Here is a 14,694-nt window from a genome sequence, read left to right on the forward strand (position 1 = left end):
CGGCAAAGCCTGTCAAGAACATGCTCGACAACAATTCGCTTCTGGGTAGTCATTTACTAAATATTATTTTAAGTTATATTTTGTAATAAAAAAGTGAAGCCTCATTTAGGGCTACTATTTTCTGACATTACAAAAACTTTCAGAATGAATCATCAGGAATCATAAACATATATAGACATTACAGAGCTTTACTGTTATTTGTTTTTTTACAGATTTTCATAATAATGTCCAAAAACAAACATTTTACCAAACGATTCTTTTACACGCTTTTGAAATATGGTCAAAAATGTCAAATTACAAATTTTGAAGAAAAACACAATTTTACAGGGAAGAAGTGTTATTTTACGGTAAATTTCCGGTGCCCCAGCTGCCGGAAATGTATTTTTTTACGAGATTTTTTACAATCCATTTTTTAAATAAGGTCAAACACCGTCAAATTACAGAAAATATAATTTTACAGGGAATTTTTATTTATTTCCAGACTATTTCTGGCACCCCAGCTTCTAAAAAAATTTTAATACAAAATAAAGGTGATTTATAGGGTGTCAATATAGGTGTCTTCACAGCAATTCCATATGTCTTCTCACCAAAGAACCTTTTGCGAAACAGAAAGGCTCTTCGGATGTTAAATGTTCTTTGTATCATTTATACAAAAAAGTTATTCTATGGCATCGCAAAGCAGCTTTATTTTTTAGAGCGTACTGTAAATAGTCTGTGTATTCTCATTACTTTGATTCAATTAGGATTTTCTTTCTCATGTTCATTTTAATAATCATTTTCTATTTGTGTCACTTCTATATTTACAAATTCATCTACGTCTTTTGCACCGGTTGATTTGTGATGGACAGTGTTTGTTTGACTAAAACTGTGCTTTAGATTATGAATTATGCAATGTGTCAACAAATGAAATTGATTTGTCAGAAGCACACAACCTGATGTGTCCACTTCAGCGCCCCGCTGCTAACCTGGACACCTTTTATTGCCTCTGAGCAATATCTATCTCCTGCTTCATTTTACAGCTTGTTGACTTTTATTACTTAAACTTCACATGATTCGTGCTCTACAAGTAGAAAACAGATTACACTGCCCATAAATCCAGCTTGTAAGGTCTGAACTTAATCATGTTTTGAACTAATTACACACTGTATAAATGTTATATAGTTCCACACATAATACTTGTCACTTACATGGATAATGATACCTTGCACTCAGGAGTAATAACTACTCTTTACTGTAATACGCCGTTTGGAACAAGGCTTAACTGCAACCCAAAGGGCTCTTCTAGGATCATATCTTCAGTACGGACCTGTAGTGAACTTCACAAACACAACCTTTATGTGCACCCTTAAAAACACCATAAAGGGCCATTCCATGCTAAAAAAACATGTTTTTACCAAAGCTCAGATGTCAATATTTGGTGGTTTAAATACCCAAGTGAAGTCTCAGTGTTTTTAACACTTTAAAGAATGATTTTCCAAAGTCAGTTACTGTAAGTCACATCCATAACCCTCCACATTTCTCATTAATAGGCAAATGTTTTCTGGTCTATGAAGAGCCCTTCTTCATTTGTAGGATATTATTGCTTCTGGTTGGTGCATTTGACTTCCCTGAAATCCTACAATGTACAGTATGCTGTCTCTCAAAACCGTGTCACATCCATAAAACATGTATATTTTTCGCTTTTTTCAAATAGAAGACACGGCACAGACTTGATATTCTTTACTCTACCATCAGGGGTTTAGTTAAATCTAAACACACGATTCAACATATTGATAAGACATTTTCCCAAAGTTTCGAGGTAAAAATGTCTCATCCATATCCCTGGATCTGCCCAAAGGCTTTCAAATGGCTCGTCACAGTCCACTCAAAGGATATTCGCCCTTTTTAAAGGTTACAGTCTACGCACACCTGTTTTATCACCTTCTCACACTGTGCCGACACAAAAGCATAGAGATTACCCCAGAGTTTTGCCATGAACCCTGAAATTTTACATTCTCTGGACGAAATATTATGAGCTCAGAGTCATGCCTTGGCCAATACTACATCACAAAGGATCTTTGGCATCTTTACAAAAGAAATACATTTTTATGACATAAACCTTTACTAGCATTCAAACAAAAACATGTTTTAAACGGTCTTAAAAATACAGTATGATACACATAGTCGAAACGTGATTGTATCTATTTTTGAGCTTTTTGTTGGGAGAGATTGATTTTGTCACACATGCACGCACTTCTACAGGAGCTGCACTGTGTGCTTACCGCCTGTTTTATGAGTGAAGTGGCATTCAGAAATATTAATTTGCACGACGAGGGAGTCATGTTGAAGTGCTGCAACAAAACAAACACCTCCGCTTAAACGCCTCTATTCAGAACACTTTGGAGTGTTGCTTGTCATCGAGTTCACACGGCACGCTCTCAAATGAATGCTGATTTCTTCTCGAATCATTGATTTTAGCATTCAATGCCGAGCAAATCGTTTTCTTTACTTGACTAAAGACGCGTATCACTGGGTGCAGCGTTTGTTAAAGTTCAACGTGTCTCCACCTATCCACTGATTGCACATGACAGCGCTGATGGTTTCCTGAACATCTCTAATGGAAGTATATAAGAAGATAGTGTCTCTCAGGCTAACGAGGTATTATTTTTCAGACAATCTAATAATTCGAAGAGCGAAGCAAGCATTATTGATCTCAGCCGCAAAGAGTCTCTGGAGAACGGTGGAAAGTTTTCCTTTGTCTGCAAACTTCTCCTGGAGGCACATTTACCCACTTTGGTTTCAATACACCGAAGCCTTGCCAAGAAACACACCTGTTCGGCATCCTTGCTAGTAGTACAACCAAACGGCTTTTGATCTTAAAGGGATAGTGCACCCAAAAGTGAAGATCATGTCACAAATTACTCAACCTCAACTTGAGGTGGTGTGTCACATTCGAGTGAACTATTATTTAGGACGATCTGAAAAATGTGTACGTAAGACTGAACAGACTTTTTAAGAGCTGCTGTAAAAGACAAATACAAACAAATGACAAGAAAATAATTAAAGGATTCTGCAAGCCTTTAGAAATATACTGAGATTTGAGTAAAATGTGTTTCCACCAATATAATTCCATTTTATTTATTAGGTGGACCATAGCCTGAGCTCAAAGATTTTCAACAGAGGCGCAGGAACCATTATAACCGTTTAAACATTTCTAGGGTTGACCAAGTCAAGTACTAATCCACTTTGTGTTGATTTGGGTACTACATTTACCCGTTCTCAGCAGCCTTGGTTATTAACAAAATGACTTTATTTGAAGTCCAAATATCTCCCATTGGAGATGAAGGAAAGCATTATTTTGGCATATCCTCCTCTTGAATGTCAAACTGCCGGCTGGGTTTTGTAGACTCAAGCATTAGCTCATAAAGCTGCCCGATCTGCTCGTCCTGAAATCCTTTTAGTTTCTCTTCCGATAAATCGGCCCCAAACACCAACTTTTTTCTGTCCACCGACTCGAGAATCTGTGTTTGGAGGGTGTCTTTGTAGACCTGCACAGAAAACAAGAACAGAAGAATATTCTATGATATAAATTGAATGTATCTCATTGTATGAGTTCACCCAAAAATCATGAATTACTCACTCTCGAAGTTGGTCCAAACCTGCATTGATTTATTTGTTTGGTTGAACACAGAGAAAGATATGTGGACGAATTCTTGTAACCAAACAGTTCTTGGACCCCATTGCCCACCATAGTAGGAAAGATTACAAGATAGTCAAGAGTGCCAAAAAAACCCTGTAAATGTTCCTACCTTTTCCTGGCAGTCAATGGGGTCCAAGAACTGTTTGGTTACAAGAATTCGTCCACATATCTTTCTCTGTGTTCACCGGAACAAATAAATGTATACAGTTTTGAAACAATTTGAGGATGAGTAAATGATGACAGAATTTAAATTTTTGGGTGAACTGTCCTTTAAATCGTAACATATTGCAGAAGTTTTGCATTTAATAAAGACAAACACATTGCAAGTCCCTTAAAATGTGTTGCTTTTGCAACTGGTTAGAACACTGACTTAGTCAAGGTGTTAAAACAAAAATAAACTTTGGTAGGAAACCGATGCCTTAATGTACATGCCAGTATATCATGCTTGTTTTGGTCTTCGTATTGATTCTACACACAAGCGCAAGTCAAAAAATCATTTGATAAGAGCTCTATTGATTTACTATAAGGACTCTGGCAGAATTATTTATTTCTATTTGTTGTAAATGCATTGATTGCAATTCACATGATGAAACGCCGGTCACAGGGGTTGCTGGGGGGAGTGTAAGATCACTGAATCTATTAAGGTCTAATGGAGGTCAAGGCCTGCTGGATTATATCTGTCTCTTCAAGAGAGCTGAAAGCACTCCATCTATTCAGCAATTACAGTCTGTATGAAAGTCTCTACAAGTTCAATGTCCAATGAATGTCTTCTGTTTATGAGACGGAGTTAAACATTGTGTCTCTTATCTATTGTGTCAAGATTATTCCACAAAAGTGTGTCTCAGTTGTTTACTGTTGGGTGTTCGGTACAAAAAAAATTATATTGTTTTTCGCATTCTCCAAATAAGAGAATTATTAAAAGAAAATACAGCAATTTTTTGCTCTTTAATATTATTTATTTTCCATAGCAGTTTTTCTAGCTTTAAGCATAAACCTCACTAAATTAAAGGCCCAATGTGTAATCTTTAGGAGGGTCTATTGACAGAATTGCAGTATAATATACATAACAGGGTCTTCAGAGGTCTATAAAGAAAATAAATACCTTACATAATGAAGCGCTATGTTTTTATTACCTTAGAATGAATTGACAAACTTTGCCATGTTGTTTCTACAGTAGGCCTAAAAGGACTAACGGCTCTAACAGAGGTTTTTTCATAAATACGTTATCTCCTTCCGCAAAGAAGCGAAAACATGACGACATATAAGTTCTGTGCCAGCCACCCTAGTGCTTTAAAGGGAAGGGTGCAGTGAGCTATTGGTTGAAATTCAAAACCTCACCACTAGATGCCGCTAAATGTCGTACACTGGACCTTTAATTAAACATTCCCTGAAATGAAGAATTCAAGATTTGTATATTTTTACTGGAAAACAAGACAAAGAGTTAAAAAATGTATGTTTAGGGTTGACATTGTAAGTCAAAAACACAGATGAATGCGTTGTGAATCAGTTTGTCTGAATCACTCGCTGAACTACACATCGCCTATGGACTATGTAAAAATAGTCCTGAAGATAAACCGCTGTCACAGAGAACTTCCCGTTTATACATCATGGGAGTGGGCAACTCAAAACCACTCAAAGAAAAAGGGGACACCAGATACAATTTTCAGTTAGGCTTCCGTTGTGTCTGCTTGCTCAGAGAATCTGAAAGAAAACACACAGCCGGTATGTTATGGGCTGGACAACAGAGAGGTATGAATGGGCCCGTTGCAAAACCTTTCCTTACGCGCTGCGTAAAAAAGGGTGTTTTTTTTACAAGGCCGATAAGACATTTTAGTCTAAATATGTTACATACATTTCATGAGCACCCTAAAGAATCATATTAACTCGTAGTAAATTATGATGAAAAGTATCAATAAATAAAAAACGTTTGCAGTAACAAGTAGCACAATAAAAGTAGTATTACTCAATAGTATAACACAATTTACAACATAGGAGAACCCGTATTTAATAGTGAATCATTATCAAAATATTTGACAGTCATTACTGGAATCATTAAGATCCATTAACGTAGTTGTTGAGAATCATTGGAATCCATGTTGTGTTCATATATAGACTAACAAAAATGGCTAAGTAGAATAAAACTTGATTCTTAAATTGTCTACTACTGCACGCAAAGTTCCAGAATCTGTAACGCTGAGAACTCGCACACCATAATCTCAAGTGTTGACGGATTATATCATATGCACCATGTTGTTGGACCTTTTCATAGAAACTGTCACGACTGCTTACGATCCAATTTAAGAAATTACGAACAGACTCATTCAGATTAAAACGAAACCATTAAGGGCTTCCATTCACTCACGTATTGGAATGCGGACGCAATTCAATTTTGCAAGCAAAAAGCCATTTGTCTGAGAAGCTTCTTCCGCTACATAATGTAATTAGATTGAACATGTGCCAAGGAGTAATATTTTAAGAATGGATTGGGGGGGGGGTAGGATGTTGAATGGCAAGCTTTTTGGTGAAGCTCTCCTCCTGAATATAAACACTATCGAAATGACGCAGGTAGGCGATCCTTTTTCGAGCTTGCCTGGAATAGCCTGACTTTCCCAAGGGCAAAGAAGTTAAAAAAAAGTATAGACACACAGATTGGCTCCACGTTCACTACTCTGTATGGATTACAGTAAACGATAGATTCTATTTTAAATCTGAAGTATTTCAACAGATGTAAGTGGGGTACAAATAATACAGAAAAAAGACAGCTTATAATGGTTCACTTTGAACTGGGTTTAGACAAGCAAGCTCCTGTTTAACGCTGTTGAAACCTGACATTTTTTTAAATGCTTTGTACAATGAACAAGATTTATAAGCTGCATTCGGACAAACCCCCCGTCTCATACCTTTCACAACCCCACTCTCTCCCAAGACCAACGTTCCCGCTAAGATGCGCGTCCGTGACAGATGAAGGACGAGATGTGGGTGTGTCATTGTCAGCATTGCAAGTAGGTTTGATTCAGCATTGTTATTTATGTTGATTCATTATGTTCTTGATGAAGATTTCCTTTCAGGACATTTTAGCAGCAAAGGAGAATGACATCCTCACTGCATCTCATTTATGTTTCGATTAAAAAAAAAAGCTTTTGTGTACCTCACCAATAACAGCGATGATGGGAGACCTTCAGTCTGTCACTCAACGAGCCACAATTTAGTATCATTCATGTCGAAAAACAAAAGCATCTCACGACTTATTATTAAAGAAATCATTCCAAATTTTCATTGAATCAAGAATTCTAGATGTATTGTGGCCATTCCAGTCCAGTGTCTGGTGAAGTTCAACAAAATGAAACCTCAGGTGTGACATCAAAGTCATCCAAGGGCAATGTGCAAAACTGATAGGATTGACGAGGTTATCGAATACATTTTAAACTTCCCGAAATGCACTTGAAAATACAGAGCATCTTTTCTGTTATTTAGTTCCTCCATATTTTATTTTCTACAAATAAATGCAAATAGAAACAATATTTCTATTTAAAATTTGGGAGATATATTGTTAGTAGTTTACAGAAAGAAACACACAATTATTTGAGAGATATTCTCTTATTTTTTTCTGCAGCTGTTTATTTACACGTTTCCTCTCTTTTGACTCCTAAGGGAAAGCTTGTCTGTCTCAATGCGGGCGATTTATTAGGCGATGAGAAGTCCCCGGGGTCCTCTACTGTAACGGGATTAAAGTGAACAATCTGTGCTCCTAATCACATTTGGGGACTCGCTCCACGTCTGTTCCTGACTCCATCGCCACATACACCCCACCACCCGCTTTTCTCTTTTTTCCCAGCAGCGCTTTGAAACCGGAGACCTCGCCGTGATTCACTCACCTCGTGATGAACGGGAGGGGAGGAGATCTTAGGTACAGACTGGCTCTTTCCCAGAACTAATATCAGAGTGGACTCCACTGTTTACAGCTGAAGTGTGCGCCGTGACCGGCTCTAAAACATAAGTCAAGTACAAACTGCAAAATTTGGTTGCCAATGCTGGAATGTTTCTATTTGGCTAGCTATATGTGAACCTGCCTGTAAAAAATATATTTTTTTTGTGTGATCTACTGTTTTATACATAAAATGATCATACCCACTGTACAGAACTTTCTGAGAACCTTATACCAGAATGCATTGCAACAAGCTTTAAGACATAAACTAAGATGCTTGGTGGATTTGACCAATGTTTAAAATATGTTCATGAATGTAAAAAGGCTACATTATAATAAACAGTATCAATAAAGTTGTGTCAAGAGAATTGCTTCTTCGCATGAGTCTCGCATGCTTGATATTAAGGGATAGAAATCCCCCATTTACTGCCATAGTAGGGAAAAGAAATACTATAGGAGTCAATGAAGGGGGAAATCTGTTTGGTTACAGACATTATTCCAAATATCTGCCTTTGTGTTCATCTGAACAAAGAAATGTATACAGATTTAGAACCATCTAGGAATAAATGATGACAGAATTTTCTTTTTTGGGCGAACTATCCCTTAAAGAACACTTTATGTATCGCACATCCTGCTGCTTATGTATAACATGGTTCCATTATGTTTATGATGCTTAAGGGATCCTTCACCCAAAAATGACAATTCCATCATCATTCACTCGCCTTCGAGTTGTTCCAAATCTTTATAAATGTTCGGATGAACACAGAGAAAGATATTCGGAAGAATGCTTATAACCCCCATCGACTCCCATAGTAGGAACGGTCGTTGTGCCCCAGTACTGTTTACTTTTTTTCAAAGTGCCTTCTTTTGTGTTCAACAGACCCAAAAAAAGATTTAAAAAAAGTTATTTTTCCTTCAATGGGAGTAAATCGGGGGCAACATCTGTTTGGTTACAAACATTCTTCCAAGTATATTTCTATGTTTTCATCCGAACAAAGAAATGTATACAGATTTGGAACAACTCGAAGGCGAGTAAATGATGACAGAATTGTCTTTTTTGGGTGAAGTGTCCCTTTAGTTATGTCTACTTACTTATGGATGCAGCTATCTACACACTTAAAATAGCTTAAATTGCTTCCTCTCAAAAAAAAGAATAGCTTCCTCTCAGTAAGATGCCTACTTTGGAGGAAGCGTACGTCTCTTTCTGTACAAGGACGGCGCGACTCTCGCTACCTGTGAGTGGGTGGCTTTTACCATTTTAGAGAATATCTGTTACTGTCAATGTCAATCCAAGAACATCCAGTTCTCTGAAATGACACTGCATGACTGCGAAGACTTCAGGGAGAACCAGCCTCGCGTTGCATCTACTTCTGTGTGCTGCAGGTATAATATAACTTGTGAAAACTCCTTCAGGACTCAAAAAGCATCTCCAGTTTCCAACCGTTCTTGCTGTAGCACGTCTGAGTGGAGTTCGTGCTGCGAATTTAATCTGCAGATTTGTCACGTAACAGTTTATACGAGCCTGCTGCCGGAGACGCAACTACTTCCGAATTGAAATAAAAGAATGAGGCGTTAGTAGCAAAGTGATGCTTAATGAAAATGTATAACGGAATTAATGTATACAGATCATGTTTTGAGTACAGCTGTGGTTTCTGGTACAGAATGAAGAACATGAGTTGCAATAGGATAAAGACACAAGGGGGTCTGCTGCCATCGTGTGGACAATTGTAATCATTACAGGCCATGGGGAGTTGAATTAAAACTTGTTCATCAAATTTGTTAATCATTTGATTGCTGATACTTTCATATTTAAGTGCAATGAAACGTATTGGGATAAATGACTTGGTTTCCAAATTTGTTGACTTTTAAGGCTTTTATTTGCATTCATATTCTTTCATTTAAAAATCATGTTTTTATTGTGCATTTCAATTAAACTGCTATTGGTTTATTTTGATTTAAGCCATTATAACAAAGAAATACAGCTACTAACACAATAAAAACATGATAACATGATAAAAAAACTTGTGGATCATAATTAATGTTCTCTCATTGTGGAAGCAAACACTTCATTTATTTACTTTGCTCAATCTTAAAGACCTAATATAGGCTACAGCATTTCTTTCTCACCTCCCATTCAGCCACGAAGCGTTTGACCTCTTCATGTGACGCGGTCTTGTGTTTTCTGAATTCATCTTTCACATACTGATCGCCCAAAGCTCGCAGGTGTATCGGCATGAAGCGGTGCAGTAACAGGATTCTTTTATACAGAGACCGAACCTTTGACACATGACTTGCCATAACCTTGCAAATTCTGACCTAACAGCAAGTGACTCTTCGCACCCAGAAAATGGAGCAAAATTGGCAAGAAAATGTCACAAGGCGAAGAAGTCCTAAGATAATTCAAACATAGTCCGACTGGATGTTATTTAACTATAAATGTCACATGCGCTCGTTATCTAACGTCCTTGTTTGTCCAGACTTCTTCACTGCAGTGAGCGGCGCTTGAGTTTAGTAGCTGCTGCCATCTGTTGGCGACTGAAATGTAATGCAGTTAACAAAAAGCACGCTGCTGGGCCACCCGGATTTTTAAGTAGACGTTTGACATTAGTTAAAACCGCTCACATACATTAATAAACGTTAAAGTTGTTCATATAAATGAATGAATCATTTTTTTTTAAATTATTGAAGAAAGTATCAAAACAGACAATAGAAATACAGTACATTTCAAAAGCTAGGGGGAGGTACAGTCAGTAGGCTATTATAGGAATACTTTAAAGAGTGTACCTGCTTGCAGAATTTTAATAGCTTTTTGTTTCTTCGAGGGCAATATTGTCTCAATATAAAGCTTCACTTCATTTTCAAATGCAACAAAACACGGCTTTTTCCCTGAAAATTTGCATTTCTGAATGTGGAATTTAGCCATTAAAATAAAAAAATTAATAAAATAAGTGCGGGGTTGTTTATCTTTTGAGTTTACAATAACTAGTAGAACAATTTTCCACAGTAATGTAAAATTTTCATCAACATTTCGAACAATGAAACACAGTACATTTTGCCAAAGAAAAAGATACATAAGGGCAGTGCCAAAATAAATGAACAGCTGTTTCTGGCTTCTTTTTGCAAAAACTACAACTTTCATCAATATCCTTTTTAAATTTGGTTAAATAGTGTATAGCAGGGTATATTCTATGAAGAAGTTTAAAAGATACTTCTTTAATCTTGTTTGTTAAGAGATAGCGATTGGGTAGAAGCCAGACTTTTTTCCAGTCAACATCACTCACAAACTGACTCCAGTAAGCAATAACATTTGGTCTTAAAACAATATCTTTCTGAAAAAGGGCTCTTATTGACCTGTTACAATTATAATGACTGGAGAAACATATTTTACCTACAAGGGACTGATTTGGTGAGAGGGGTGGAAGTTGCTGGTAATCTAATCTTTTTTGTTGTTTAAATAACATGCATATTTTAGAAGAAATTGCTCCAAAACAGTTGCAAATTCCCTTGGTGGTATAGGAATATTATATTTGGACAAGAATTCCTTATAAGTAAAAAGAAGGCCATCTGAATTAAAAAGTTGGTCTACCAAAACAATATTATTTCGAAACCAATTTTCAAAGAAAATAGTTTTTGTTTGAAAAGAATGTCCTTATTATTCCAGATAAAGTAAAATTAATGAATCATGGCTGAATTTTATTTTACTTTGTTACGTCTCTGTGGGTGTGGCTGTGTTTTTTCTCTCTCCGCTGTTCCTCCTCCATGTCCATCTTGTTATCCCATTGGTTCACCGAAGGGTCAATCTCTCGGCTTCATAGACGACGTCATGGGTCGCTCCGCCAATTATCGATCTTCCTCCGTTTTAAATGGACGCTGGAGTTTTCTTTCAGATAAGGTTTTTTTTCTCAAATAAAAGTCTTTGCTAAAGTAACACCATTTATCTCTTTTAAGGACTATGAAAGGGTTATCCATGCTTTTATTTCAACAAGGCTTGTAGTGATGGGAAGTCCAGGTCAGTTAAAAAAAAACATCATCATGATTGGAACTATATCACTTAAATACAGCAAATGTCTTGGTTACAGATGTAACCTCAGTTCTCCGATGGTGGAACCGAGACGCTGTGTCGAGACTGACAGAATGGGGTTTGAGTTGACAACCTATCATGTCTGATTATACTTTGAAAAAGGCCAATGACCGTGGCCAATGGGACGCACACCAGACTCCACCCCATTCCCATTCATTTACTTTTTTGGCCTGAGGAACTTGAGAGGCACAATCGTCGCTGCAGTGGGCCGGCACAGCGCCTGTGGCATGATGGACACAACGTCTCGTTCCCTACATCAGGAAACCAAGGTTACATCCGTAACCAAGACGTTCCCTTTCTGTCAGTCTCCAGGCGTTGTGTCGGGTGACAGAATCGGGTTCCTCTCGAAAACACCACGATGCTGCGCTGCGTCACGATTTCCAGCGGAATGACACTGACCGGCCTGGCCGAGTCACGAAAGAGCGTCCTCACGAATCGTTAAGATCCAGTGGTGTAGTAAGGCATCAATTCGTGTGATCACGACGAGAGGTTCTTACTACTGGCCGTTAGGGTTAGGTCCGCCCGACACCATAAGGAGCACTGGGTAGCACTACTTCCTCTCCTGAGGAAGGAAGGCAACGCTACGGAGACAACATCTGCCGAAGGAAGATTATACGTGGAATACCTACACGGTCTCACCAGTGGAGCAGTAGTGCGGGGCCCAAACCAGGGGTGCACAGAAGCAGTGAAGTCCACCGAGGGGAGGTCACAGGTTAGCCGACAGGGGAACCAACAGTGTGAAAGCATACACCCAAGGTTGGGAGTAGTCCACACTACATGTGGAGCACCAGCCCAGATACAAGGGTTCACCTCGTGAGGGAAGCTCACATATACTGGTCTTAAATATGAGCTGCTCCGCCGGGCCCATAACCCTGAAGTGCTTAGAGATGGATGGAATGCCTATTCTTCGGCCAAGGGAGGAAATAGGGAGGATGTCATAGCGTGCTTACTTGCCTATTGAGAGGAGAAGGCGTTTCGCAGGCGTACGCCCAGCCTGAGATCGGAAAGCCAAGTGATGGCATCCACAATCCAGTGCGCCAGTCTCTGTTTGGAGACAGCCTCCCTTCTGTCCCCGAACACACACAAAGAGCTGCGGAGAGCGAGAGCTCTGTGTTCGGTCTAAGTAGTGGCGCAGGGCGCGCACTGGACATGACAGAGAGAGGGTTGGGACATTTTCCCAGAGGGAGTGCCTGCAGGTTCCCCACCTTGTCCCAGGCGGGAGTGGTGAGGATTCTGGGCATGTGGCCAGGCTGGGGTCTAGCCAACGTGGGATATCCGCAACTCTAGGCACCCGCTGGACACAGAGAGTGCGTGCTGATTCCATCTGTTAGTTCGACAACTCGAGAGACCAACAGAAAGGGAATGTCTCGTATGTACGTATGTAACCTCTTTTCCCTGATGGAGGTAACGAGACGTTGTGTCCCTCATGCCACAACACTTGCCGTCTGCTGCAGCAGTCGAGAGATGCTCTCAGGCTCCCCAGCACAAAAGGTGAATGAATGCAGCACGCCGTCTCCCCTTTATACCCGGATATCTGGCGGCGGAGTCCGGCATGCAAATTTTCATTCGCCGATTCCATTGGCCTTTTCAAAACTAGTCAGAAGATGATACGATCTCATGTCAAACCCCATCTGTCTGAAACACTAAACACATCAGTTGTCAGTGTTTGACATACAATGACAGAGTACTACCTGTGGATTTACATTTTGGAAATTTGAGATTTACTTTTCTGAACTGTGAATTTACCTTTAGGATGATTTTTATGTGAACTCCTGTAAATGCATTGGATCGCTGACTGGATTTACCTTTTGAAAATTGAGTTTTACTTTTTTTACTTTTTTTACATTAAAAAATGTTAAACTAATAATGTCTGATTAACACATATCTTGACTGTGTGCTCACAATAGCTCTTCAAACCTGTTCCTGACAAAAACAAACGCGTCAAGTTTATTCTATAAGGGAAAGGTGTTTCAACGAGTAAACAGACAAACGTGTCACAGTGACAGTTTACATATTTTTACACAAGTTACTTAAAAAAAACGGTACTTACAATGGGCCTCTTTCATGAAACATGCAGAGACCGATTTGTTCGTAAAGTTGTTTTGACGTGAATTTTCAGATTCATGAAAATGTTTGTATTTTCAAAGTGTTAGTTGGTACAAAATTAATTTACACCTGCTCCCTAACACATGTAAATGGTGCGTAAACATTCAAATGTTCTGTATTCTTTTAGACAAACTGGTTTTTGATGCACTATGTATCATAATGATATTACACAAGTTTCTTTACACTTTCATTTTTTACTCTTTAAGCTCTTTACTGTCCTGTCCAGTAAATGGATCATACTTGTACAACACAATAATGGAGGAGTTAATATTATTGGTTACTGCATTTATTATATTTTATAAGTAACATTCTTCAAAACAAGATACTAGTAACAGGAAACTGCCTCGGACATCGCGTCTATTGAAAAATGCACAGTGCCTCCAGGCGTTCTCAAGCACCACCAGCTGGTTGTGTTCAGAAGAGCACCAGGAATTATTTCAGCTGTCTAAAAATACTTTGGACACAGTTTAATTCATTGTTAGGCATATTGTCATGATTCTGCCGCATCATGTCATGTTTCTCTTGGTTTAGTGGCAGGATCATGACAGAACCTCATGTTTTGTGTGGAGAGAGGTATTTATGGCCCTTTTGGACTTCCATACACTCTCTCAGGTCTCGTATCTGTTCCCATCCTCTCCTTACCTCATTATTGATTAATGCCCTTCACCTGTTCCCCTCTTGATTTGGTCCCTTATTTAATGCCCTTGTGTCTTCTGTCTTGTGCTGGTTCATTGTGGCTTGTGTGGTGAGTTCCTGTGTCTAGTCTAGTCTAGTCTAGTCTAGTCTAGTCTAGTCTAGTCTAGTCTAGTCTAGTCTAGTCTAGTCTAGTCTAGTCTAGTCTAGTTGTTCATGTTTATAGTTTATTTTAGTATTGTTTAAGTGTAGTTTTAGTCCTGTCTTGTT

At 38.6% G+C, this 14,694-nt stretch overlaps 1 protein-coding gene across 1 annotated transcript; it reads right to left on the reverse strand.

Moving 5' to 3' along the window:
• Positions 1-1,016: 1,016 nt before the first annotated feature.
• sdhaf3 (succinate dehydrogenase complex assembly factor 3) lies at positions 1,017-10,130 on the reverse strand. The gene is made up of 2 exons (XM_079484090.1): positions 9,732-10,130; positions 1,017-3,527 (listed from the first exon to the last, which is right to left on the reverse strand). Exons 1-2 carry the CDS (start codon positions 9,900-9,902, stop codon positions 3,333-3,335), a joined length of 366 nt encoding a protein of 121 aa, XP_079340216.1. The 5' UTR covers positions 9,903-10,130; the 3' UTR covers positions 1,017-3,332.
• Between the last annotated feature and the right edge of the window lie 4,564 nt (positions 10,131-14,694).

The sequence above is a fragment of the Barbatula barbatula genome (genome assembly GCF_947034865.1).
Source record: "Barbatula barbatula genome assembly, chromosome: 21".
Classification (NCBI taxonomy): Eukaryota; Metazoa; Chordata; class Actinopteri; order Cypriniformes; family Nemacheilidae; genus Barbatula; species Barbatula barbatula.

Excerpts from the sequence above, each read along its gene's own strand:
- sdhaf3 (XM_079484090.1), bottom strand. The coding sequence starts at position 9,902 with ATGGCAAGTCATGTGTCAAAGGTTCGGTCTCTGTATAAAAGAATCCTG. Across the intron at positions 3,528-9,731 it reads GCTTCGTGGCTGAATGGGAG|GTCTACAAAGACACCCTCCA; the intron begins GTGAGAAAGAAA and ends TTTTCTGTGCAG.